Raw genomic sequence first — 26,541 nt, forward strand, 5'->3', positions numbered from 1 at the left:
TTTCTGAGGCATCTCCTGGACCGATTTTAATGAAATTTGTTGCATTTGAGAAAGTGAAATTCTAGTGACTGTTGGAAGCGGAATTTAGATTTAGGGTCTGAATTTTGGTAAACTGATTTGGAAATATTCAACCGCTTGAAAAAAATATAAGACCACGAAGTTTACAATATCATAGGTCTGCATTAAGAAGAGATATTGCGGTTCGTAAACGGCATCCATTAGAATATTCAAAGCGGACACATTCGATATGCCATTGTAAATATTGCGTGAATTTGTTACGATGGTTACAAGTTGTTGTACAAGAAGTTGTACAAGAAGTTGTACTTCCATGTTACTGAATTTTTTATACTCATGTGTAACATATCAATTTCGTCCGCTTTAGATGTACTATAAGATGCAATTCACAGAATTGTATTATCGTTCTTCGTTGTTGAGTTCGAGTTGTAAACTTCATAATTTCGTTTTTTGAAAATTTTCGATTTTCGCCAATATTTAATAAAAAATTGACGACATAAACCGAAAATCCCAAACAAACAGTCACTAGATTTTAAGCTTTTCTTTTAAATGCAACAAGCCTCGTCAAATTCGGTGCAGTGGTTACCGAGAAAAATAAATTCTCCTTTTACATGTATTTAGATAGGAGCACCTGAGCTAAAGCTTCCTCTTAAGTAGTGCTGCTAAAACCTCATGTTTGTGTATGGTATGCATATGCAGTGCTGACTATGCCGTGGTAGAGCCCTGAAACAGCTTTTACCACGCTGCTTGCTATAGCATTGCTGTGTTCTGCAACCTGAGGGCAAAACTATAAATATCTAGAAGTTCAGCAGCGCAACTGACAGCTATTTCCGTATGTTTGATGCATTCCTGGCCAGGGACTTTTCGTCCTCTAGGCAAAATAGACGGCCGCCTCGGACGCTGTTTTGGAAAGAGTGCAGCGTACCTCGAAAGCTTCGTCACGATGCTTCACCAGCAGGTTTTGCCAGCGAGAGGGGAGGGGGCACAATAATTTCACTTTACATGGTGCGGCACAATACGTTAAAATGCTGCTGCTTCTGCCTTCCATTTACTATGACATGCTGGTGCACCTCAACATGGAGCAACCCCATTTTACTAAAATTCTGAATTCTTCTACCAACATGGTGTGGTGTCGCTATCTATGATCACTGTATAACATAGGGGCAAACAGCATGTCTAAAAAGTGCAAAAGCTCGTATAACTAATGAATGACCTGCAGTCATCCGAAATATGTAAAATCGCAAGAATTGATCAAGCTCAAACACTGAAGAGTTTAGGTAGTCCTGCAACAATTTTTTTCTTATGCTTGTGCAACTGTAATTCAGTCAATTACACTACAAAACTTCAAATGCCTTCTATGCGTAACAAATATATCCTTAGCGCAAATATTTAAACATGTGCCACAGGCAGTGCGGCCCCATAATCTGTTGACAAGATTGCATGGTAGGTCACAAACAAATGATGCATGTGGAAGTTGTTCATGAGTAAGCCATGCCATTATTAGGTCATTGACAACTAAGCATGTTAGGACCACTATACAGCACAACATTGGTCTTTCCTTTCTGTCCTGGTGCACACTGTGGAGTGGGTGCATGATTAAAAACCTTAGGCGATTAATGTTAAGCCGGAGTCCACAACTATGGCATGCCTCGTAATCGTATCGTGGTTGTGACTTACCGAGCACTAGAATTAAATTAATTTTAATTTAGATGTTTGAGAAGAGTCATCAGAAAATTTATTTAGTGAAATAAATCTTGGGAAACATTAAGAATCGCTCAAAGCACACGCAGCTTTCAGTGGCATGGTGTGGTCATAAAAGCTGCCATGTGGAACCAGATTAATACAAAAAAATTCAGTCCAAAAGCTTAATGTCAGTGCTCATTTACATGTAAGCATGAGGGACACATCCTAAAAGGCATCATATAAATCCTGTGTAAGTATTTATTGCTGAATATCAAGTGGCCCTACATCTAAGGAAGTTATAGGGTGTTATGACAAAAGGAAGCCGCAAGATTTTTGTTATGCACTCTTCCTATAGAGGCAATATAGGGCAGCAACAAAATAGTTGGGCCTAGTGAAGAATTCATTCAAGGCCCTTGCCAATTTGGCAGGTTCACTATTACTAGAGATAGCGAAGGCCAAACACCTTGAAATGCATGCCGAAACCTCATCAGAATTGCATCACTTGTATCAAATAACTTTCATTTTGTCATTTTGCCAGATTAAAAGTTCTCAAAAACCTGCTTGACTGGTTTCAAGAACTTTTCGAGAACAGTTTGGTTCCATTCGAATGCAGCATTGTCAGTCCTTGGAGAACTGGACCCATCTTTACTGATATGCAATTAAGTAGATCAAACCAGATGGTGTCAAAGTGCATGTGACAGAGTGTTTGGAGTGGGCATTCCTTGGTGATGTTGCTAAGAAGAGAGTTGTGAGCTTAATGCACGCAGCCGCTATGGCATACGAAAACCAGCACTCTACTATTTTTTTAGATACCGCAGGGCTTGCACTAATGCTGGTCGTAGTCTACTATAATTTCCACCATATATGGCCCTTGTCATCACAAGTCATTTTTATTGCCCTACAATATATTCCCTCTGTGTAGAACCAACATCTCTGCCAAGGACAACAGAAACAGTATGATTGGAAACAGCAGGATTCTCCATCTGCGGAGGTGGCTGGCTGATTGCCGTATAAGATGCTTTGTAAGCTGGCATTGCTGTCTAAATCTCAACTCATCTGCAAGCGTACAAAGTAGGCTTTGGGATGCTTTTACCACAAGAAGAGAGACTACTGTGACATATGGCACATACCCATGACGAGTGATCGGCTAGGATTCCCCATGAATACATCAAGTAGCTTTGTATTCCCACTAACTTGATAGTACATAATACTGATAGGTAACAAAAATAGACACAAAGTAACTGAAAAACGAACAAGTCTACTACGATTGAGCCACAAGGGGAAAGATGGAAACATTTGTGTTAATTGTATGAAAAAAATGTGCCTAAGATTTCATCTTCCCAGCAGCAACAATATGATCATGCACAAACTAGCTTACTCTTCGGGCGCACGCCGGGCTGCTCACACCATTTTCTACAAGATTTAAAGGACAACATGCAAAAGGGGTAGCTGTCAAAATTTTTTTTCGATTGAATACCGTCAGCATAAAAAAAGACAGTTATTCTATTCCACATCCTCACATGAAACACAGCGATATTGTTACAAGCCATTTTCACACATTGAAGAAGGCATAAGCAATGTGATGAAGAGAATTGAAGAAGCACTCATGTTCTTATGTCCATTGCAATACAAACCTACACTTGGTCATATGGAGGTGCATGTGCCAAATTCAGCCGTGTACTGTTTTGAGGCACATGGAACAGACATTCCAAGGAAGTGAAATATTTGTAATGCAGTTACTGTTGATGTCTAAAGAATTTGGCCAGTCAGAAGGGCAATGCGCTAAATACAAAAAAATACCTACAGGTCCACTATGCAATGCTTCTGCCAAACTATCGGAAACTTCAACGTGTGCAAGTCCACAATGACCAGGAAAAGAAGTAAACAAATTTCTTGAAGATGGAATAAAAAAGAAATGTTGCGACAATTCAGAAATGAATTCTTTGCACTTTCTAGTGGCACACAGATAGACAGTCGGTGAGCACAATTTGAACTTGAACTCGTGGCAGTGCTGCAGGAACAAATACCACACTCATACTTCCTAGAAGCGTCGGTTACAATGCTGAGTTGGAAGGGAAACTTTGCGAATACTTCAGAAGTTCAAGCAAGTGACCAGTAAGTAGTTGAGCATGACTAGGGGAAATATAATCAATTTCACAAATAGCACCATTCCAAAAGAACTGGCACACTGCACTGATTTCTCAGGTGACAACTATTTTTCTAAAAGCCTCTGTGCACGTTAATACAACCTGAGACAGCTGAAATCTAGGTCACATGGAATCGAAAAATACAGCGGCGAGTGTAACACTTAAATTGACCATCTCGGGAACATGAGCGAAACGTTCATTTGAAAAGGTTTGCTCGAAAGGAAAACTCACGGCCGTAACCCTGCTGCCCATCGCCAGTTGTGTGAATAAAAAAAAAACATCTGCACGATGAATAGACACTTCGTCGATATTTGAAGCAGATCGTTAGTGGATATCAAGAAATATGGACTCGATAAGAGCGAAACATGTAACCGACTGATTGACGGAAGTGAGGCTCACAGGATAATTTTTCGATTCTACACCGATAACTCAGCACGTACTGCGCAATTAAATCGCCCGTAATGCGCAGCAATTACCGCACTCGATTAAAGTCGCCATCGCAGCGACGCGCCATTTATTTAAGGACCACGAAAAACAAGGAATTCACCTAAGTACAGTGGCGATTTACCTGTCGGCAAGCCCCTAACTCGCATATGACGAAAGCGAATGTCACAGAGTCCAAGCCCACGATTGCTCAAGTCAAACTGCGCTCGCACGAATATTGCGCACGTTATACGCTTTCGACAAGCCCAAAAGCGCGCGTAGAACGTCCTGCAGCCGACACGACGGCAATGGCTAATCTACGTTCGAGAGTAGTTCTTTAAAAAAGTAAGAACAAACAACGATATGACCTCACATCCTGCGAAACAGAGTCTTTCTCCTTTCTCACCTTCTCTCAGCTCACGCATGCGCAGCGACCACGGAGCCCTCGGGGGCAATGTTCAGGTTGCCATCACCGCCTTTTGGTGCTGTCGGTGAGTAAAACGGCGCCCGACAGATGGTGGCACCGAGCCAAGACAGAGCGGCGGACTCGCCGCTGCAGCTGCTTTTTGGTCAAGTGGCATAGGGCGTTCGGACATCCCGGGACATCACGTTTAGGTGTAATTCTCCAATACTTGCAGTTTGTGCGAGTTTTGCGAGTCATCAAAACCAGCGCAGCACTGCGCGATCAGGAAAGTAGTGAAACGCGGAAGCGTGGGCTGATCAGAGTCGAGTGAAAACGATACCTTTCGTCCGCCCGCGTCTTTGTCAACGGTAACTTTAATGAGTTCTTTTTTCCGAACATGAAATGGATCTGGACAAGTAACATTTTATTTCTTCTTATGATAGAAAACGATTATGATCTTGCAATGAGCAGTTGAGTACTGGTGACAGATTTTGACTGAGGAATGCTCTCGTCATCGGGCAAGTGCTTGAATGTGCCGGGGGAGTCACTAATCATGTCCTGCATTTACCTCGATTTCTCGATTATTAGGGCCCTGTTCGTTATAATATTGACGCCTTAGAAATTCTCGAGCACTAATCTATCACTTCAGCTTGACTTACTTTTCGCCTTTATTTAGAAATACTGCTGTCTCAAAATTGAGATATAGCAGCAGTGGGTAAGTACATCAAGATAACATACAATCAACATGTCACATGTAAACGAACTTCGTCCACAAAACGCTCAAGTGGCAATTCTCGGAGATTACTATGTAGCGTGTTCCACAATTCAATGGTAAATGGCAAGAAAGAAAATTTGAAGCTATCTAAGTGAGCTCGAAAGGGAACAATATTCAAGGGATTGGCTCCTCGCGTTACACGTGCCGAGGAGCCAACAAATGTCACAGGTATGTCGACAATGACAGAAGCATGTAAAATTTTGTGCAACATTATAATCCTTTCACACGAGCGCCTATGTGCCAACGGCTCAAGCGATAGCAGGCCAGCATGCAGAGAAGGGGAGAAATCGCGATAGTATCGATTATAAATAAATCTAATAGCCTTCTGCACAGCCTCAAGCTTTGATACAACAGATACGCAGTGGGGTGTCCAGACAACAGATGCATATTCTAGAGTGGGCCTCACGAGGGATCTGTAAGCTGCTAGTTTGCAATTCCTTGGTTGCTGGTTCCTTGGTAGTGTCCCTTATATATGACAGTTGTTTTTCTATTTGCTGTCAGTCATTTTCTATTATCTAAACATGGAGCTCTTCGGCTCATCTGATCTCTAACACATGTAAAATATATGTAATGTTCTTCACCGGATATTTGGGCGGGAAGAAACGGAGTGGACGGGCCAGGCGCTCTGTTTCTTCCCGCCCATATCTCCGCTCAGCTAGACTGCATGATGCACCAACTGGCCCAACAGTCTACGCTTTTATAACATATATGTTTGCATCTACCTGTGGTAGTATTAATAAATCGACGCATGTATTTTTTAAAGGATGCCTACCAGTGTGCTCGGTAAAACTAATGTGATTGACCCTGGCAGTACGGTTGGTTCACAGAGCTCATGTTTCCCCAAGAATGAGTAGCTGAATCATAGCGATTTTCCACCTAAACTGTTCTATATAATTTGGTGAAAAGCGCCTAACGTAGAAGATTACAGATTGTTTCGTTTACATATGTTTTGTTATTTGGAGGCCTGCATATCATATCGCTCCGTATTTGAAAACGTGCTTTGATGCAGTGACCGCGGAACAGACAGCGTGCTTCCTAGTGACACGGCTGATGACCTGGGACGCAGCCCGCACTAAGAAAAAGGTTGCCTAAGTGAGGTTCCGAGCACTTACGTGTTAAATACTCCATATTCACCCAAGGGCCTGTTTCCTCGTTGGCAACACTCTGAAACAAAGCAATGAAAAACGTTATTATTACACTTTCCATGTATTTTGCGCTAGTTCGTACTTCAGTTGACCTATGACGTGCCATATTTTGAAACAGCGTGAGCACCAGATATCGCTTTTTATAGAAGTCAAACAATTAACTTTTGTATATTGTGTGAATTCTGAATTTACTGGTACACTTGTGCTATGCAGTGAGCACACACACACACACACACACACACACACACACACACACACACACACACACACATATATATATATATATATATATATATATATATATATATACATACATAAGAACAGGAACAAGTAAGGGTTCACCGAGTACCGACGCTGAAGAAGACACGGTCAACATCCATGCCGCGATAGTGCACGGTATGTAGATCAATTGCGACGCACAGTCTGTTCCACACAAAGCCCCACAATCCAGCCGTATTAGGCAATAAGTGAATCTCAAAGCACTTGTCCGCACTGGCGTAAGGTTGCGCGCTCGGACTTGCTGCCGCTTGTCAAGCGCTAGCCGCCGCTCTCATGCGATCCTGCAAGAGCATGCGCCCCCTCACCGGCACTCGAATTAGTGGAGTCCTTTGACGTTCTGTGCGAAAAACCAATTTCACTTCCTATTCTTCTTCACTTGTCAAAGCCCACGGGGCATTGCCAAGTGAAGGCCGCGCTTCAACACAGGAGACGGTCGTTGTGTACTTTCCAATTCTCGGCAGTCATGCCTTCGGCGATTCTGTTTCCCTCCAGGGCCTCTAAACGCTGCTCGACACCGTGGTTATGGCACGATACAGTTGATGCATCTGGGCGAAACGGTCTTCGAGAGTTTGGCGCTCCAGTGGCCCGTCAAGCCTTGTGGCGCTTGCGTTTCCTCTCTTCGGCGTCAACTGATGTCTCGCGACGCGAGGGCATGTTTTCGTTACGAACCGCTCACACACTGAGACCCACGTGGCCAGCGGGTCTCCAGTCTCGCTGGCTTTCAAATTCAAGCTTTCTCCGTCCCGAACTCGAGCATTCAGGCGGTGAGCGCGGCAGTTATTTTAGATGTCGCTTGACGGTGGCAGGGCTAACAATGACAGCCGCGGAGGCACTGATATGTCAACCCGTTAAGGTGGAATATACCGATTTGTATTATATTCTTTATTGCTGACTACTGCTGGCGGGTTCTCGGCCAAGGAGAGGAAACATTTTCTACCTCGTTTTCTTTGCATGACTTCTACAAGTCAATCGGCTGACCCTTTTGTTTCTGAAAACGGTCACAAGATAGCCAGATCCGCGTGAAGCCACATCCACCTCAAGGTAAGTAATACCTTACCTTAGACATTATGCAGATGCCAGGCACTGTGGAAACCGCTGTTACATAAAATATTCTGCAGTCACCTGGCTATTCAGCAACGTTTGGTGCTCTTGAGCGTCACCAGACGCATTTGACTAAAGCTAGCAATCGTGTGTTTGACGCGAATGAGACGAGAGTAGCGAGACGACGATGACGGTGACGACGAGAGTGTGAGGTTAAGGGCGTGAGGGCAGTTTTAAAGTGACAGCTTTAAATGAGTTCACCGTGAGCGAAAGCCTTTTTAAGCAATCATAGCGGCGGCGTACCGCGTTCTACCGATCACAGAGTGTCGCATGGTTCTTTGTAGCAACACTAGATGGCGCTCCCCTCCGCGCATCCGCGCGAAGAGTGGCTTGAGATATTGCGGCGGATGGACGTGCTTTTTAGGACTCCGTGGCGGCGACGAAATCATAAGCTATTGTGCACACTTCAAACTTGTTTCTGTTTTTGATTTGCTGATATTTTTGAGCCTTGAAAAAATAATTGGTAGTTTTCTTCTTTCTGTCTCTCTCTGTTTTTCGTGTGTGCGGGTGTGTCTCGGGTAGATTTCGTTTTGCAGGTCCCACCCGGTTGCATGTTTTGCAGTGCGTGCAACCAGGTGGGACGTTGAGTCTTTATAGCCTTGAAATAGTAGCTTCGAAGTGGCAAAACTAATAGCTAGTAGTGGTTTTACTGCGTGTATGTTGGTAGGAAAGTGAGACCGTGGCCGTGTAGTTGAACGCGTGTGAACACGTGTCATACCTTAAGTCTCTGCGGCATTGCTTTTAAAACATTGGTGAGAATTACTTTGCGACATTTTAAAGATTTAGATCCTGTACGTATCCGTTTTTGCCAGAAGGCATGTGCTCTGCATTATTACAGTATTATAGCATTAGCATTCGAAAAAGCCATGCAATACATGGTAAGAAAGCCGGGAAAGCGGGCTGCGTGCGGGGGGTCCAGCAAGGCAGATGAGGGGACGGATGAAAATGGAGAGGAAACCGACTCAATCGGCACACACTGTGATGTCAATTCTAGGCTGAAGAAAATGGAGTCTTTCCAGGAAGAGCTTGTCAAACAGGTTGAAGAGCTCAAAAATGAGCTAAATAGGGAGCGTGGTATACGGAAGGTAGTTGAAAAATTATTTGAAGCAGCGGAGGAAAAGCTGAACAGGGCCGCCATTGTGAACAAGAATGGCCGTGACAATGGGACGCAGTCCCCCGACGTGCCAGGAGAGGGAATGCCAACGAAGTACGTGGAATGCGTACAACGTGTCGAGGGATTACCTGGAAAGAGTCGCAGCTAGCTTGAGCCTGCCACGCAGAAAATGCACGAGCGCATGGGTGAATGCCCCTTGTCTAGTCCGAATCACGCGGAAAAGGACAAAGGGAAGGAGGAAGAGGTAGGAGAGAGTGAAACAGTGATCATCGCCGGCTACTAAAACCTGGTTAGGTGCTCAGAAGCAATTGTGGAGAGGGTGAAAGGCAAACAAAAGAGTGGCGGTAGGGACATTTCCGTGGCGGACGCTGGGTTTTATCATGGAGCGAGCAAAAGCAAAGCTCGCGTAAAATGCCCATGTGCGCAACCTTGTCATAGTAGCAGGTGAGCTAAATGACGTCCTAAACGGGAAAGGGGCAGGACTAGCCCAGCGCTTGGCGAAGGGGGTAGAGTACTTGTGCGAACTGACCCCTCAGCTGAAGATCGTGCAGTGCAAGGTGCCGGAGGTGCTTGTACGTGAAAGTCACGTACAAAGAGCAGTAGGGGCTGCTAATGAGGCAATATGGAAAATGAACCGAGAGAAAGGCTTTGAGGTGGTCGAAGTAAACAGGGAAGTGAGAAGGTGTGGTGGTTTTCAACGAGACGGTATCCACTTCAATTACAGGCTTCAATAGTAGGCTGGCGACTTGACGGTCGCGCTGTTGCTTTCTTAGGGGCCCCACGGGCGGTCAGGAGGCCAGAGTAGGTAGCGATGAAGAAGGTCTCTTAAGGGAACCTCAGTATGCCATCGTCGTAAATAAGAGAAAAAAAAGGAAAACAAGAAAAAGAGCTCGCCATTCATTCGGCTACATAAACATGCAGGGCGGCAGAAGAAAGGAAAATGGGCAGAGATTGAGGAGCAGCTAAATAGAGAACAAATAGGGGCGTATGCGGTTACAGAAACGCACCTTAGAGACTCGGAAGAGCCGCCAGTGCTTGAGGATTATATTTGGGAAAGGTGCAACAGAACTAAGTCGGAAACGCAGGTGGGGGGGGGGGGACTGAGAATGCTCATCCATCAGGGAGTCCAATGGCAAAGACTAAATTCAACATGTCAAGAGTATCTTTGGTTATCAGGTACAATGAGTGGTAAAAAAACTTGGCTGGGCGTTACTTATTTGTACACTGGAAATAATTGCACATACAAGAATAAAGAGTCAGTGGAATGCAGAAGGGCAGGTATTAAGGGTTTCCGGATTGGTGCTGAAATTATCCTATTAGGTTATATAAATGCCCACATACAGGATTTAGATGGCTATACCGACAACAAAGGGAAGTCAATGCTGGACCTTTCTGAGCAACATAGCCTCGTTATCGTGAATACGGGGCCTAAGTGTGAAGGGCAGATCACGATGGAAGTAGAAAACCGGCAATCAACCATTGACTACTGCCTGATGACGGAAGGAGTTAATGATACGAGAAATGGTCATTGACGAGGAAGGGTATATCAACATAGCGAGGGACCATGAACACATCATTTTGAACATGGGATATGTAGTTGGGAAAGAGAGGAAGGAGAGCAGAATGGTCAGTCCAAATCTGAACGCTGAACTAATAACAAATATAGTCACTACAATCGAGGAAGACCTTGGCAAATGGCCAAATAATGAGTGGAAATATAGTGAGCTTCTAAGTGTAACAACGACAGAAATACGGAAAGAGAAAAAAACATGTTCGTTGTAAAGGAAAAAAAGAATTCGAAAAGCTGGCGGAGCAGGGATATACGAGAAGCGATCGCCAAACGACAGATAGCATCCTGAGAACACAGGCACGCAAAGAAGGCGCAGTTACCGCAGGATGAAGCAGCCAGTAGGCGGGAAATATGTCGGGAGAGAAAGTCTATGGTTGAAAGGCTGGTGCAAGCAAAGATAAAAGGTGAAAGTGAACGTTGCTTGTCATAAATACGTGAGAAAAAGAAGGCCGTACCTAGAATAGTTTGGGACCACATAAAATTATTGGGCAGGAAGTCAACAAGAATACAACAACATGCTTTAGGCGAAGATGGAAACAAACTGGAAGGGGAGGCGGCAATAAATTACATCCGAAAAATAACAGCCGAATGTTCCAAGGCAATGACTAGGTTGTATTTGTAGAAAAAAAGAGCATCAAAGAGACGCAGGTGGAAAAGAAGCTGGTGCCGACAAATTTCTACTGGAAGAAAGCCGAAGAGAAAATTCCTAAGTACACAGCCGCGGTGATAGACGAGGTTCCCGTTAGGCTGATTAATGAACCAGAACCAAAACATAAGGGAGCTATGGTGAAAGCAGTGGAAAATGTTTTCAAAGATAAACGAATACCTGACAGTTGGCGACAAAGTACGTGAATTTAATTTTTAAATGTAAGGGGAAGAAAGATAGAATTCACTCGTTTAGAGCGTTGACCATTACATTGGTAATATAAAGGCTAGCAATGTAGGCAAATAAATTAATGCTGCAAGCATGGGCAGAAAATAATGAAAAAAGACATGTTTTTGCCGCAATTTAACACACACAAAAGGAAGACACATAAAGACAATACGGGTGGCTTGTCTTTATGTGTCTTGTCTTGTCCGCCCGTGTTGCCTTTATGTGTCTTACTTTTGTGTGTGTTAAATTGCGGCAAAAAATCTCTTTTAGCAAGCACCAACTACGCCAACAAGCAGTTCTGTTGAAAATAATGGCATTTTGGGAGAACTTCAGAATGGCTTCAGAATAGGTAGACGTTAGGATGATAACTTATTTGTTATTACTCAGTGTATTCAAATATCAAAAGTGGAAAGCAGACCATTATATGTAGTCTTTTTTGAAATTGCAGGAGCCAATGACAGCGTAGACCGCAAGATCTTGTGGAATATTCTGGAAGGGGAAGGATTAGGTGACGATTATCTACAGTCTTTGGGAGAAATTTACCTATAAAATACCGTTTACGTTCAATGGTAAGGAATGAGGAGCGAGGAGAAAGTTGAAACAAACAAGGAACTGAGGCAGGGATGTCATTTATCCCCACTGCAGTTTATGATGTACATGGTGAGGATGGAGACGGCGCTAGAAGGAAATATTATCGGGTTTAATCTCCCATACACACAGGCGGGTGCAGTAGTATAGTAGCAGCTTCAAGGTTCAATTTATGCGGACGACATTGTGTTGCTAGCTAAGAAGCAAAGTGATTTGCAAAGTCTGGCTAATATCTGCAGACAGAAATACAAGACTTTAGGTTTTAAATTTAGTGTTAGAAAATCAGGTGTTATGGTATACAATAAAAACAGTGAATAGACACTGGCAATACAGGGCCAGGAAATACCCCGGGTAACAGGATATGAATACCTTGGTATATGGATAAACGAAGGCAATAGATATATGGAAACTCAGGAAAAAACAATAACAGTGAAGGTGAAGAGAAATGCAGCCATAATAAAGTGCAGAGCGCTATGGGATACAATAGGTACGAGGTGCTCCGAGGTCTGCGGAAAGGTGTTGTGGTTTCAGGACTTTTGGAAATGCGGTTGTTTGCTTTAAATCAGGGGTACAATCAGGACTCGATGGGAACCAAAAGTCAGTGGGACGCCTCGCATTGGGTGCTCACGGGAAGACTACAAAGGAAGCCGTGCAGGGTGATATAGGCTGGACTAGTTCTGAAGTGAGGGAAGCTCGCAGTAAAATTCAGTATGAAGAACGACTGAGGAATATGGAAGAAAGTAAATGGGCTTGGAGAGTGTTGAGGTATCTGTACAGAAAAAACGTTGATTCACAGTGGAGGAAAAGAACTAGCAAGCTTACTAGCAAGTATGAGGCCTGTAGGGTGGACAACACAGCAACAAATAACGTCAAGGGGAAAGTCAGAGAGGCTGAAATAATGTCATGGGTAGCGGCAATGGAAAAGAAACCTGGCATGAGTAACTACTTAAGAGGATAAAACGAAATCAGGAAAGAAACAATTAGGATAACTCAAAGGGAAGCTCTTTGCTTTTCGAAGCCAGATCTGGATGACTTAGAACACGCACCTATAAAGAGAGATATAAGAAGGAAGAAGAAGCATGTGTGTGCTGCGGTAAAGCTAGGGGAATGAGGGAGCATGTTTCATTAGAATGTGAAGACGTCTGGTCGGTGATACATTTAGGCACCCCTGGCCTCCGTGAAGCCCTTGGGTTCAGCGAGATCAGCGGAAAAGTTAACATCTCCGCAATAAGGTTTAGTAAGAGGGGACTGGAGGATTGGTAGAAGTAGGCAAACGACAAAAAAAAAACGCCGACGTACGAAAGTTCGCAATAGGGGATCAGAATATTTGGTTTTGGGTGTTCATAGTGTTTATTTTTCTTTTTTAACCATAGTAGGACATTAGGCAGTATAATAGCAACTGCTTGATATCGCAACCATCCTCCCCGTTCCAAAGGAGATGCTCTAACATCCATCCATCCATCCATCCATCCATCCATCCATCCATCCATCCATACATCCATCCATCGAAAGAAAGAAAAAGCCCAGAGAGCTCGTCTTTGTGCACAGTGTTCGCCGCAAGCGTTTCCGTGCAAAGGTTACGGTTGCATCAGCTGCCGTTGCCAGGAAGCGTTGTACTCTTGAAGGCGAGTTTAAGCGTCTGCCAAGTTTATGGATTGTAGTCTAGCAGAAAAACGGTACAACCTGTTTTGTTGTGACCTGGGCCGATCCCGAAGGTGGTACAATGTCGCGCAGGGACTTCAGTATCTACTACGAACAAAGGACTGGATGATGTGGACCAATCCCTAAGGCCATGCAGGCTGACACAACGTTTCAAAGTGCGAGCTGCCATGTGGCAGCTAACATTATCTAGCGGTGAATCTGTCGCCAAGTGGAAACTGGCAAGCGCGCGCATGCTCTCGCTCGTTCGATGTGATGTAAGGCACGGGTGAGTTGCCTCGATAAGCTAATTGACGTTGGCGCGAGAGAAAGACGCGTGCTATTGTGGCGTAAGTCGCGGTCATGTGAAAAAACCATACCGAGTTTTCCTGTCTAGGTGCCGGTGTCTAGCTGGGGACGATGCAGCCGTACTTATATTTTCGGGCTTGTGAGGAATGACGGAATAGAATTCGCGCTCCTTCTTCTAGGCCAAAATGTAGAGAGATTTGCATTGTTCTTCGTGGCTTGGATGACCCGGCGCACAATGTCTCAGCCGAGGAACAGATTTGCGCTTACTGAGTTCGTAAGGAACCGAGAGCAAGCCGGACTTGGTTGCCGGTTTTTTTTAAAGAAATAACTGACAGTGAATATTTAGAGCAACATCTTTTTTGGCTGATAGCCCCGCTTGGCGATTTGTATGTTTCCGGCCAGTTGCGTGATCTCGATGGTGACCTTAACGCATGCATATTTACATATACAAAATCTTTAATTGCTTTCCGACCCGGTTCCCCTAGTACAGAAGGTGGACGTTCTCAGTCAAGCACAACCTCAAGATAAGATGGCATAACACACGTTTAATAATTTCCCTCGTGCAAGCCAGCGCAGCGCTTTCCTACTTTTGGCGTGAAGAGCGCGTTGCAGGCAACCATTTCGTTATAAAATTTTGCGCCCACATCTACCTCAGGGTGAAGGTACAAGTTACGGGATGCGTTCGTCGCAGAAATTCGCTGTGCGTGTCTAGTGCTGCAATGGCTGATTTCATAAAAGTCAAGCTCGTCGTGTCTGTAATTCAACTAGTTTTAATGCTCAATAAAAGTTCTGCTTTCTCTGCTAGGCCAACGATGGTGGTTGAGACAGGTGTTCGTCATTGAAATCTACAGAGGGTGTCTTGTCGTAGTGCTCACGTTATCGCTTACAATGGTCTTAACACAAAGTTGATACTGCGGCGATTTCTTTGACTGCCCCGTTTTGGAATGAATATGTGTGTAATTTGAAAAAGAAAATAAGGTGTAAAATCGTGTAGGGGACTCTATTATACTGGGATAATGCGCAGGGTTAACTTTAGTGGAGTCCCGCTCTAGAAGTATTGACACGAAAATAAAATGTGTCAGTGCAACCAGCAACAAATTTCTTCTTGCTGCACAAAGGCACATTAACTGCCACAAGGTTCCGGTGACAGCGTGCTTTTTTTCACCTAGTGGTTGTCCCTAATTTGCATAAAATAATAAAATAAATAGAAAGGAACGGCAGATATTTACTGCATTATCAATTAGGAAGTCTATTAGTGAGATGTTGGATATGTCGTTCAGTGTATAAAGTAAATTAGGGTGGAAGTCATCTCAACGTGACTGTCGAAGGCAATGAGAACAGCGTTGAAGCAATGCCGCGACAGAAGATATTGCGGAAGTCACGCTTATGTAACACTTGTAGTGGTAATTCTGAGACTTTCGTTGCTTCGGCTATATGCCATATACTCTGATATCTTCCCACTTTGCTATGACTCTCGCTCGCCAAGGTCGCCTATGAGCATATAGGCATGACGACGCTCCATGACGCCGACAGAGTGACGGCGGAATGACGAAGCGGGAGTGGTACTGACTGAACGACAACGGCATGACGGCAATGAGCTGTAAATTCCTACATGATGATGATGGTATAACGATGACGACGGGACGACGGCGACATGAAGACAATGAGATGACGACGACCCAATGAAGAAGTGGAAATAGCGACGATGGCACGCGCAAGACGGCATCAAAACGACGGTATTAGAACGGGTGCAGGTAGCGTCTATGTGACGATGATAAGTGTCATAATTACTATTAAATGATAGCATGATTACAATGGAATAATGAATAAGGAATGACGTCGATGGATCACGAAGGTGACATAAGGGCGACAGCATGACGACAACGGGAGGATGACCGAAGTGATGACGATGCTGAAACGATAGCATGACGACGGTGGTATGACGATATATGACGGCACGGCATGACGAGTATCGGATGTCGACAACGGGAGCATGACGAGGAAGGGGAAAATGAGACTGGAGTACAGAGGCTGGATGGTATTCCCAGTGTCGTGAATGGCCGCCGTTTCAAGGGGTCCCTGTGAAACCAGTTTGGATGCACTGCGTAGGTGGCGCTGCAGCTACCAGGCGAGCGGGTTTGGCCACGCTATTCTAGCCGCGCCGTTCCCCCAGCCAGTTGGCTAGTGCGCGCGGGCTGGGATCTGTGCGTGATTTATTTGTGCGACTCTTGATGCCTCATTACGATGACAAAAAGTGACGTCTGTGCAGCACGCGTGCTAATGCTGAGAAAAAAAGTTCGCACGTGTTTCTTGCCGCTCTGCAAAGGTGGCTGCAAGTCGTCGAAAGAAAAAGTGTCGTTGTTCCGCATCCCGTCCGACCCGAATCGGTTGCAAGAATAGGCTCGAAACATAAAGCGAGATGACAAGGCTCTTGAGGAAACCTGTGTCGTGTGTTCAAGGCAGTTCGACGAACGCTACGTTCATGGACGTTCAGGCCCGTCATAAACGGGAAGGTTCTGGAACTCGATCGCGAGCGGCGAGCGCTCACCGATGATGCCGGTCAGACGATATTTCCTGATGCTCCCTCCTACATGACGAAGCCTGTTCCCCAGAAAAGGAAGGAAAGGAACCTAGTGGACAAATGTCTGTCACCATCAAAGCGTATGGCATCAGGTAACCGAATCAACAACGACCCTGCAGATGTCAGTGATGAAGGGTGCACATTAGAACTGCCATCGCACGCGCCACATCCGTTTCGTGACATTGTCCCGCCGTCATAATCTTGTTGCAGAATTGTTTTCCTGAATGAATCTGCCGCTCTGCGCTTCGCGTGGCAACATCAGTTTGGAACCAAGTGACGTGCGCGTGATCAAGCATGTAACGTTTTCGGCTTGCGCCGAGGGAGCTGGGTACATCTGCACATCCCATTGCAGAAGCATCAAAGTTGAAGAATTTCATGTGCGGTGCCATGAGGTCGCCGTCCCAGCGTTATTCAAAGCAGATAAATTGCAACTTTGTCCCGGATGTGAGATTGAGCCTCTCTCACCTGCCCAACATACACAGTACTGAAAAGCGTACTTCTCGAAAACCTGCACTGTGACGACGTGCGATGGCAATACTTGTCTGCAATGCAAATACTAAAGAAAGGTCATCTTGAACCAGTTCAGCAGGCAGCATAAGAAGCGACTAGCGACTAGAGACTTTGAAACTAATAAATGCAAGGAAGCGCAAATCCCTTGATTTATTCCGGGCCAAGAAAACTGTCTAAGGTCAACAGGACCGCCGAAGACCTCCGGGCACTCACGCAGTCCATCCCAACAACTGTCATCATCATCATCGTCAGCCTGGTTACACCCACTGCAGGGCAAAGGCCTCTCCCATACTTCTCCAACTATCCCGGTCATGTACTAATTGTGGCCATGTTGTCCCTGCAAACTTCTTAATCTCATCCGCCCACCGCCCTCTGCTACGCTTCCCTTCCCTTGGAATCCAGTCCGTAACTTTTAATGACCATCGGTTATCTTCCCTCCTCATTACATGTCCTGCCCATGCCCATCTCTTTTTCTTGATTTCAACTAAGATATCATTGACTCGCGTTTGTTCCCTCACCGAATCTGCTCTTTTCTTATCCCTTAACGTTACACCTATCATTCTTCTTTCCATCCAGCAACTGTGCTGGAGGAGGAAATCGGAGGCCTTCCTTCAAAGCAGCGCCTTGCTGTGAAGGCATGTTTCGATGCAGCTTCAAGAAAGTCAACCCGGGGCATGCGGTTCAATTAGCTGTGGGTGTTGGAATTTATCCTCATGCGAATGAGGAGCCCGCAGCTTCTTATCCACATTTGCAAAGGGACAACGTCAGAAACATCGAACCGACAGAACGATTTATAAAACTACTGGAAAGACTAATTTTTATAATGTAGTCTTGAATCCCATCAAAAGGCCTTCGTGCTGATTCAAGAAGTTCACAGTTTTTGAATGAGTTCATTTTTTTTCTCAAAGAATGGGAGGAATATGCTGCAGAGCATGGTGGCGGTTTTTTAAGTGCAGGAACTGCCCTTGGGCTGCATGTAACGCTGCAAAGCACACTGTCGCTTGTAAAATACCTGACCACGTCCCTGCAATATAGGCACTTGTTGACCGCAAACCTAAGCCAAGTCAGGATGGAGAATGTATTTGGGATTGCGCGCCAGTGCTTCGGTTGCAACGTTCATCCAACTGTGGGGCAGTTTTTGATAATTGTCAACAACCTTGCTTTCTACAGCCTCGCAAAGCCTCCAAAAGGAGCAAACGTACCTGCAGAAGTAGTGATTGCCGTCTTACAACAAGCTGATGCCCCCAAAGAAGAAAAAATGCACGAATAACTGAGCTTGTCGATAATTTACTGGATGGCAGAAACGGCTTTTGCTGCAGAGCTGCTCGAGGAGCCCAGCAGCCTGAGCGATCATCAGGGCTGTGTAGACAAAAAGGTCACAGCAGACTAATTTTTTATGTAGCTGGGTATGTTGTCAGAAAAATCCTTAAAAGGTTTCCTTGCCTTGAATGTGCAACTTGTTTCAGCACTTTTTTGCCTTTGCAAGCCGAGTCAAACAACAATGCCTCGCTTACTGGAAATTTTGACCATGGAGGCTTAGTTTATCCATCAAGGCCAATTGAACAGCTCATAGCAAAGCTTGAGGACGCATTTACGGTGTTTTTCAGGCGCAATAAGCTACACGCAGATAGCATGGTCAGCTTTCTACATTTTCTTCAGGGACGTGAGCTTCAAGGTGTGGGCTGCGAGGAGCATGGACGTCGAATTACCACAGAAGTGATCAAGTTTTACGCCTTGACTAGGATGCATTTCCTTGTAAAGTCAGTAAACAAAGAGCGCAGCGAGAAAAAAAAAAGCTGCTGAAAATGAGGCGCTGTCAGTAGTCTCGCACACGGCACTTCGCACAAGGAAAGGCATTAGTACATTGTTGCCATGGAACCTTGTATAATAAAGACGTTCCAGCCTGCAATTTGTCCCGCTTCCTTTCCTCTTTTCGGTATCATGTAAATGATGTGTTTTTACGCTTCTTTATGGCGCAGTAGGTCGGGCCCGACGTGACGCTTGCATTTGCTCCTGCCATGGCACGCTCTCGGTGTTACAGTTAGTCCGTGTCGAATTTAAATGACAAGAGAACCTAAGCCAGAGGTTGCACTGTCTTTAGCACTTTAACGCCTTGTCAAAGCAGTGCCAGCAGCACACACACGACCAACTGACTGAACCAGAGAGCACTACCCCCAAAGGGGCTTCTTGCGCGAGCCAGCGGGCGGTAGCGTCATCTGCCTTGCGCATAGCAAGTTATTTCAACTGCGCCGGCCTGGTCGCGACGCTAGGAAAACCTTCTAGCCTCTATAACTGAAGTGATGAAGATGGTGAAACAACAATGTTACGACACTGTTACGACAACGATGACACGAGAAAGGCACGAGGTGAATGGAGTGACGACTACTGCATGATGACCATGACATGACGACGACGGCATGCTTAATCACATAGCGAAGCTGGAATGACAATTGAATGACGACGACGGCATCACTATTGCAGTGTGACGACGAATGCATGACGACGACGGCACGAGAGGTGTCGAACGACAAAGTTAGTATGATGGTGATGCAACGACCAGGACGGCATCATGACCAGGAGCACAGCACATACTTAGTGGCCCAAGCAGGTAGACAACTTGGGTCGCTGGGTTGGTGTAAGACTAGACAGATACATTGATACATACATAGGCTCAAAAAATGAACCTTCGGTAAATCCACATGGCAGGAAGCAACGCTGACGGCGTTCCTTATGATTCATTGTATTTACTGGTCTCCTCTATCTACAACTCTCGAGAATGGTGGGCTACCACTGCGGTACGGATGCCCGACCCCGAATGGTCTGGAGCGCGCCTGCCGCGTTTGGAAGATAGATAGAAAAAGGACGAATAGAAAGGCAAGTCTATCAGAGGCGTTTTCGGTTGGATACCCAACCCGGAGAACGAAATAGGGGATTAAAATAGAAAGAGAGCGGAACTAAGAGAGAGATAGACTATTATCAATCTATAGCTGTATCGCCGCCGACCATGGTTCCAGTTGCCGCGGTCTGCGCGCAGATTGCCAAGTCACGCCAGCGCGACTACGCCCCCGGTGGTAAGCTGCGTCGCGGGTGTCTAGGGAGTGTTGTCGTTACGTTTTAGAGCACAGCTCTTTTAGGGCCGAGCCACACGCGGCTAATCGCACGAGCCTTGCTACAGGTCACGCGTCCGCTAAGCCGTGCGCGTTTGTCATAGGGGCCTTAAGAGGGGAAACGCGCAGTCCGGTCACGCGCCAGACAGACTGATCTTGAGCGTCATTTTGGACGTACGCAACGCAAGTCGCAGCCTGCGCGCCGTCGTCACGTGGCCGACATGTGAACTTCCGGTGTGGGATTGGAAACAGGTTGCTGTTGTTTCGGAATCGTGCTGAGACAGCGGGAGTCGCCGCTCGTTTCGTGTCGCTGGAAGATGATGGACGCTATCAACAATATAACGCTGGTCGCATGCGTTGGGGCCCGGCCTGCAATTTGGCCATCGAAGCACAAGCACCATTAGAATAAGCACGAGACGAGGTCTTTGTACGCCGAAGTCGCGAGAAATGTGACGTCCAACGCAGCCGTAACAGGCAAGTGCTCGAAATGTTATACGGGTGTCATACGAAGGGCACTTTCAATTGCGACTGAGCCAGATCGGGACTAGGGGTGCTCTAACGTAAAGCTATTCCAAATTTTCTATTGCAATTCTGCAATTAGCCCTGCGCGATTGGTCAAAAAAATTTTAGGACCACCCCCCCCTTAAGTGGCAGACAAGGACATTGAAGTCTGTGCGTACGAGACGGCCCCACACACTACGTGTAAGGAGGTCATTCGCAATGTAGACATTATGGATGGCCCAGCGACATTTGAGCGGAACATCGTTAACAATAGCAATCCTCTGGCTATGGCGGTCAAACGAATCAAGAACACAGGATCAGTTATCATTGTTTTCGACGGGTTAAAAATGCCCAATTTCATCAGATATGGGCCAAACCTGGTCCGGTGCTTCCTGTCTCGAAAGCAGCTGCATGTATGTTATGTGTGTGGCAAGCTTGGACATTGGGCGGATGTCTGTCCGGCGCCCAATTGTTTTGAATGGCGAGGATGCGGGGCTCGGAACCCTGAAGAGGATCACAACTGTGTACGTTGTTGCAGGCTTTGTGGCCGACGACACCTGACCGCGGATAAACAATGCCAACAACGATACCAGATTCCCTACGTCGCGCGTGTTCGACGACAGGAGAGAGCCAGGGTCAAGCTGACGGCTGAACAGGAGGCAGCCGAGATGGTGCAGCTGGTGAGCGCCCTCCAGCGCTCTAATGGGCGCTCGCGCTCTAGGAGCCGCTCCAGGGCGAGGCAGCGGCCATCGTCTGGGACTCCAACGACCAGGAGACGCTCCGTTTCTAGGGAGGCGCGGGTGCGCTTTTGTGTAGCTGGTGTAGGTAGCGGCGCAGCAGGAGGCCGGACCACCTGGGCTGCCAAGGTCAAGGGCAGCATCAGTGCCGGCCGAGCGCGTGAGTAGCGCCAGGAGCATGTGGATGGTAATAGGGATAGGGATAAGATTGCCCATTTGGAGAGAGAGAATCATAGCTTAAAAGCAGCCATTGACGGTTTTATCAAAGAGATAGCTGAACTTCAGAACAGCTTACCTTCCGGTAACAGCAATAGTTTAGGACAGGCTAGGAAACATGATGACTCGGTGGAGGTACCGAGGTCTGTGGAGGTCGTAGAAGAGAGCATGGCGGACGAGGAGACGCCTGCTCCGGAAGAGAGGGCCCTATCTTCGACGGTGCGGATTCAGGGCATAGTCATTTCCGAACTTAAACCATTGATGGCGACATTGCAAGAAAGTGTAAATCAGATCGTTAGTTGACTGGAGCGGATAGAAGAGCGGGAAAATATTACGGATCGGGGATTAGGCAAAACTGAAATATATCTAGACGGTGGTCCGTGTTATGGAGCGGGAGTGCACTCGGCCGCTAGCCCAGCAGCGTAAGTCGCCGAGTGGACTTGATCTCAAAACTGCTTCACCGAAATTCTGTGGTGAAGATGGCTCCATTAAATGTTCATTTAGTATTTGCCAGTGGAATTGTGGGGGGTTCAATCATGAGAAGGTGTCTCTGCAGCAGTTCCTTAGAACGCATCGTGTGGAACCTCAAGTTATCATGTTACAGGAAACACTGACGTCTAACTTCACCTTAATGGATTTCAAAGCGGAAGCTAAGGAGAATGAACAGGTCAGAGGACTCACCACTCTTATTAATAGGAGGTTGGCGTATATTAGGCATGATCTTCATATGGCGGATTGCAAGATTGAATATATTATGGTGGAGGTAATTTTAGGTCGGCAAAGATCGTGTCAGAGGACCGTTTACCTGCTTGACCTGTACAGTAGGCCCCAGGACACGAAGCAGAGTTTCAAATCTCTCTTGACCAAGGCAACAATTCTGGCTAAGGATGGCCCGTTTCGTATTGGAGGGGACTTCAATGCACCCTATCATGTGTGGAAGTATATTTATAGCAATATTAAGCAGGAGACACTATGGAAGCAGGCACTAGACTTGAATTTAACTGTGATTACAAACCCTTCATAGCCCACCAGATGTGGCACGTCCACATGTAGAGATTCGAGACGTGATCTCACTTTTGTTCGGGGGGTGGCGGATTCATCCTGGTCCAATTCTAATATAGATTTTTGTAGCGATCATTACATAGTTATGATTACTTTGGTAGTGGCTAATAAAAAGGAGCACCCATTCAGCATGGTTAACGGGAATGCCTTTAGGAAACGAAGAGTGCAGAGAATCGAAGATGAGGGCAATAAGTTGACCTTGGAACAGTGGACTAGTCAGCTTAGATGTGACGTCGAGGCGTCCACTGAAGAGTTTGAGACCGATATTGACACGGAGCACATGGATAGTCGCCTGACGCATTTGTTGGAAGCAAAGCAGTCGATCTTAGCGAAATAGAAGGGTCAGAGATTGAATCGAAGGCTTAGAAAGCGTATATCAGTGGTTAATCAGGAAATTGAAGACTATTGTCGGGTACTGTGCAAGCAGCAATGGGATGAGGTATGCAATTCTATTGATGATCGCATTGAGAGGGCAGGCGCCAAGAGTTTGCTTAGACATTTACTAGATGAGACAAACACTAAATCTAATCAGAGGACTGCGATAGGTAAGCTAGGTAATGTGAGATAAGCTAGGTAAGGTAAGCTAGGTAAGGTAAGATAGGTAAGGCGTGTCGGGACTCCACGGAGCAGGAGTTGCTGGAAAATTTGGCTGAGAGATACCTTTCATTGGAGAACTGGCACGATACAATTGACGTGAATTTGGAATATAGTGGGGACGAAAATGCAGCTATGGATGAGGAATTTACTGAAAGTGATATAAGGATGGCGCTGCAAAAACTTAATGTGTGGTCGGCATCAGGGCTGGATGGCATTATGAATAAAATGTTACGGAATTTAAACGACGAGTCAATTGAGTTCCATACGCGGGAGATCAATGGCCGATGGAAGGAAGGCTCTTTCGCGGAAGAGTGAAAACTTGCAACTACTGTTCTGATACCCAGACCGGGGAAGCCCGTAGCGCTTGAAAATCTGAGATCTATTTCCCTGACATCGTGTTTCAGGAAAGTCGTTGAGCATGTTATTTTAAATAGGCTAACGCGTTATGTTGAGGGCAATGGGGTCTTTCCGCACTCGATGATATGATTTTGGCCCGGTCTCTCGACTCAGGATGCTATGATCAGGATTAAGCATCAGCTCCTTGACCGGCGGACACGGCATACTAAGGCACTAATTGGACTTTATGTGGAAAAAGCTTTCGATAAAATCCGATTTTTTTTCATTCTACGGGTGCTATGGGATTTGAATATGGGGCAGCGGCTTTTACATTCTGTCAAGGCTTTCCTTATGGATAGGAGGACATGTCTTAGGTTTGGGGAGATAAAGTCGGAAGTCTTTAAATGGGGTTGCTATAGTAGTCCGCATGGATCCGTACTCTCGTCTGTGTTATTCAATATGGAGATGTCGAAGTTGGCTAATACAATGGACAATGTCCAGGATATTGGCTACTCTATCTACGCGGATTACGTTACTATATGGAGTGTCGGTGGTAGTGATGGAGAGCTTGGGGCAAGGCTGCAGAAAGTAGTAACGCTAACGCAGGAGTATTTGGTTCTCATGGGGCTCAAGTGCTCCACTAAAAAGTCGGAGTTGTTGATCTTCAAATCTAAGAAGCTAGGTCGTAGGCCGATGGGTTGGGTACCGGAAGTTGAGCCTTGCATTAGAATCCATACCAGGGAAGGGTCGTTGATACCCAAAGCTGAAGCAATCGGGGCTCTAGGTTCAATCGGGGCCCTTGGAACCATTCAGCGTATTACCAAGAAGACGGAGGAGGCTAAAAGACTTATAAGAAGGATCTCTATTAGGCATAGGGGTTTAGGAGAAGGTGCGATGCGCTTAGTTCACGCATTTATTACGTTTCACTTCTTATGCGTGGCAGCTATACTAAATTAGAAAAGGGGGGAGAAAAATAAATTGGAAGCATTAATCAGAAAAGCCGTCAAGGCTGCGCTTGGTCTACCTGTGACTACGTCAAACGATATGTTGTTACGCCTGGGTTTGCATAATACTTTAGAGGAAATTGCCGAGGCGGAGTGTATGGTACAACAGCGGGTAGGTATATTTTATAGTCAATTGAAGAATCGGCGGCTGTGTCGCACGATAGGGCGCCCTTACACGAGTTGAACGTGGACCTTAGTGCCAATATCATGGTTGGTCCGTTTCCGCGCAATCTGCACCTGGTGCACAATGTAGGGAGGCGGGTCGCGAGAGCTAGGGCTTTGTTGCGAGAAACAAAGGATCAGGAGGAGGAGTCTGAGCTTGTTGAGGTCGCATGCATTAATGGGAAAAATGCTTATTCGGTGGTGGTGGTAGATGGCAAAGGGAGCGTTAGAAATGCCGCTTCCATTTATACCAAACATCCGGGGGTCGCCGAGCAGGTGGCTATTGCTCTAGCACTAATTGATCCAAGAAGAGTTTTGGTGTTTAGTGACTCGCGATTTGCGATTAAAGCCTTCTCAAGAGGACTTGTTGCGGAACCGGCTAACAGACTGCTGCAGGGTGGGGATATCACTTCGCATACAGTTATTTGGTTCCCGGCGCACATGGGGACAGTGGAGGGAGCCCCGCGTAACCTCAACGAGGTGGCGCAGAGGGAGGCACGATGATGAGTGTGCCGTGTACTCCCTGAAGGGGCTGGATCTCCCCCTCCTGAGTACAGGGACCAACTATTAACCTACAGCGAGATCACCAAGCATTATTACTTAGGGCACAGGGCATTCCCCCTGCTACATTCTAAATTAAATAGGCCACAAGCGGTTACATTAAGGCTTCTGCAGACAGGAACGTACCCTAACCCGGTCATCATGAATAAAATTAATCCGGACTGCGTGGTTTCAGTCTATTGTACTAAGTGTTCGGGTTTGCTCAATTTAGAACACATTGTTTGGCACTGCTTGGCGTTGGCCGGTGATGGTTTTCGAGATGAACAGTGGTGACAGCAGATCAGGGCTGTCCAGAGAGTCCATGTGACGGCAGAGGGGCTCGGCCTCTCTGTTCTGAGGTGGGAGCGGCCCGCATCAGCCCCAGACTGATCCCTCAGGACCTAAATAAAGTTCTTCATACCACACAGCCCCACTTCTCCTATCTGTCACGCGACGTCACGAAAACCACGATAGCTCCCCATGTTATATGACGCGTACACACTGATTATGCCTGACTGGACCGAACAAAAAAAAGTTATTTCTGATTTGACGCCTTTTCGCCATTAGCCATCGGCTATTGGTCAGAAGTTTTCGAGCTACACCGCTGTTGTGTCGGCTGGCGCTCATCTTCATAAGAGCACTCTGCGAAGCGCGCATGCGCCACTAAGTGTTAAAAGCAGAGTGCCCCTTGCTAGTGGGCCTCTTTTCTTGCCCGTGCCTCGACCCACAAGCATTGGTTAATAAACGTCGTTCACTCGGAAATTGTCCGGAAAGTAATACGTGGCGACGCGGATGGGATTTTGGAGAGTTGCGCAGCGTCAAGGAAGGCAAGTGTTCTCGGCATTCAGCATCTGTTCAGTATAGGCGATTGAAGAGTGCTCCTTTTTCTTTTCTTCGCTAACTGATATAATGAACGAAGAAGCCAGTGCAGGTTCGACGCAGTTTGCTGCTCAACTGGGCCAGATGGAACCATTCGACGTTTCCACGAATGACTGGGCGTCGTATGAAGAACGGCTGACGTCGTTTCTAATCGTCAGCCGCAATCCTGAAGGTGACAGTGTACATGCATTCCTGAGCATCATAGGCCCAACTACCTACAGCCTTCTGAAATCGCTGGTTGCCCC

At 46.2% G+C, this 26,541-nt stretch overlaps 1 protein-coding gene and 2 pseudogenes across 1 annotated transcript in view; 2 read left to right on the forward strand and 1 right to left on the reverse strand.

Moving 5' to 3' along the window:
* The window catches only part of LOC142559401 (uncharacterized), a 291,201-nt gene that overhangs the window by 123,941 nt on the left and 140,719 nt on the right, over positions 1–26,541 (reverse strand). The window contains exon 3 of the mRNA XM_075671002.1: positions 6,559–6,610. Within this exon, the coding sequence (XP_075527117.1) occupies positions 6,559–6,610 (52 nt within the window). The remainder of the gene's footprint in view (positions 1–6,558; positions 6,611–26,541) is intronic.
* On the forward strand, positions 16,309–17,304 carry LOC142559841 (uncharacterized; annotated as a pseudogene).
* On the forward strand, positions 17,793–18,978 carry LOC142559842 (uncharacterized; annotated as a pseudogene).

This window comes from Dermacentor variabilis, chromosome 10, assembly GCF_050947875.1.
Source record: "Dermacentor variabilis isolate Ectoservices chromosome 10, ASM5094787v1, whole genome shotgun sequence".
NCBI lineage: Eukaryota > Metazoa > Arthropoda > Arachnida > Ixodida > Ixodidae > Dermacentor > Dermacentor variabilis.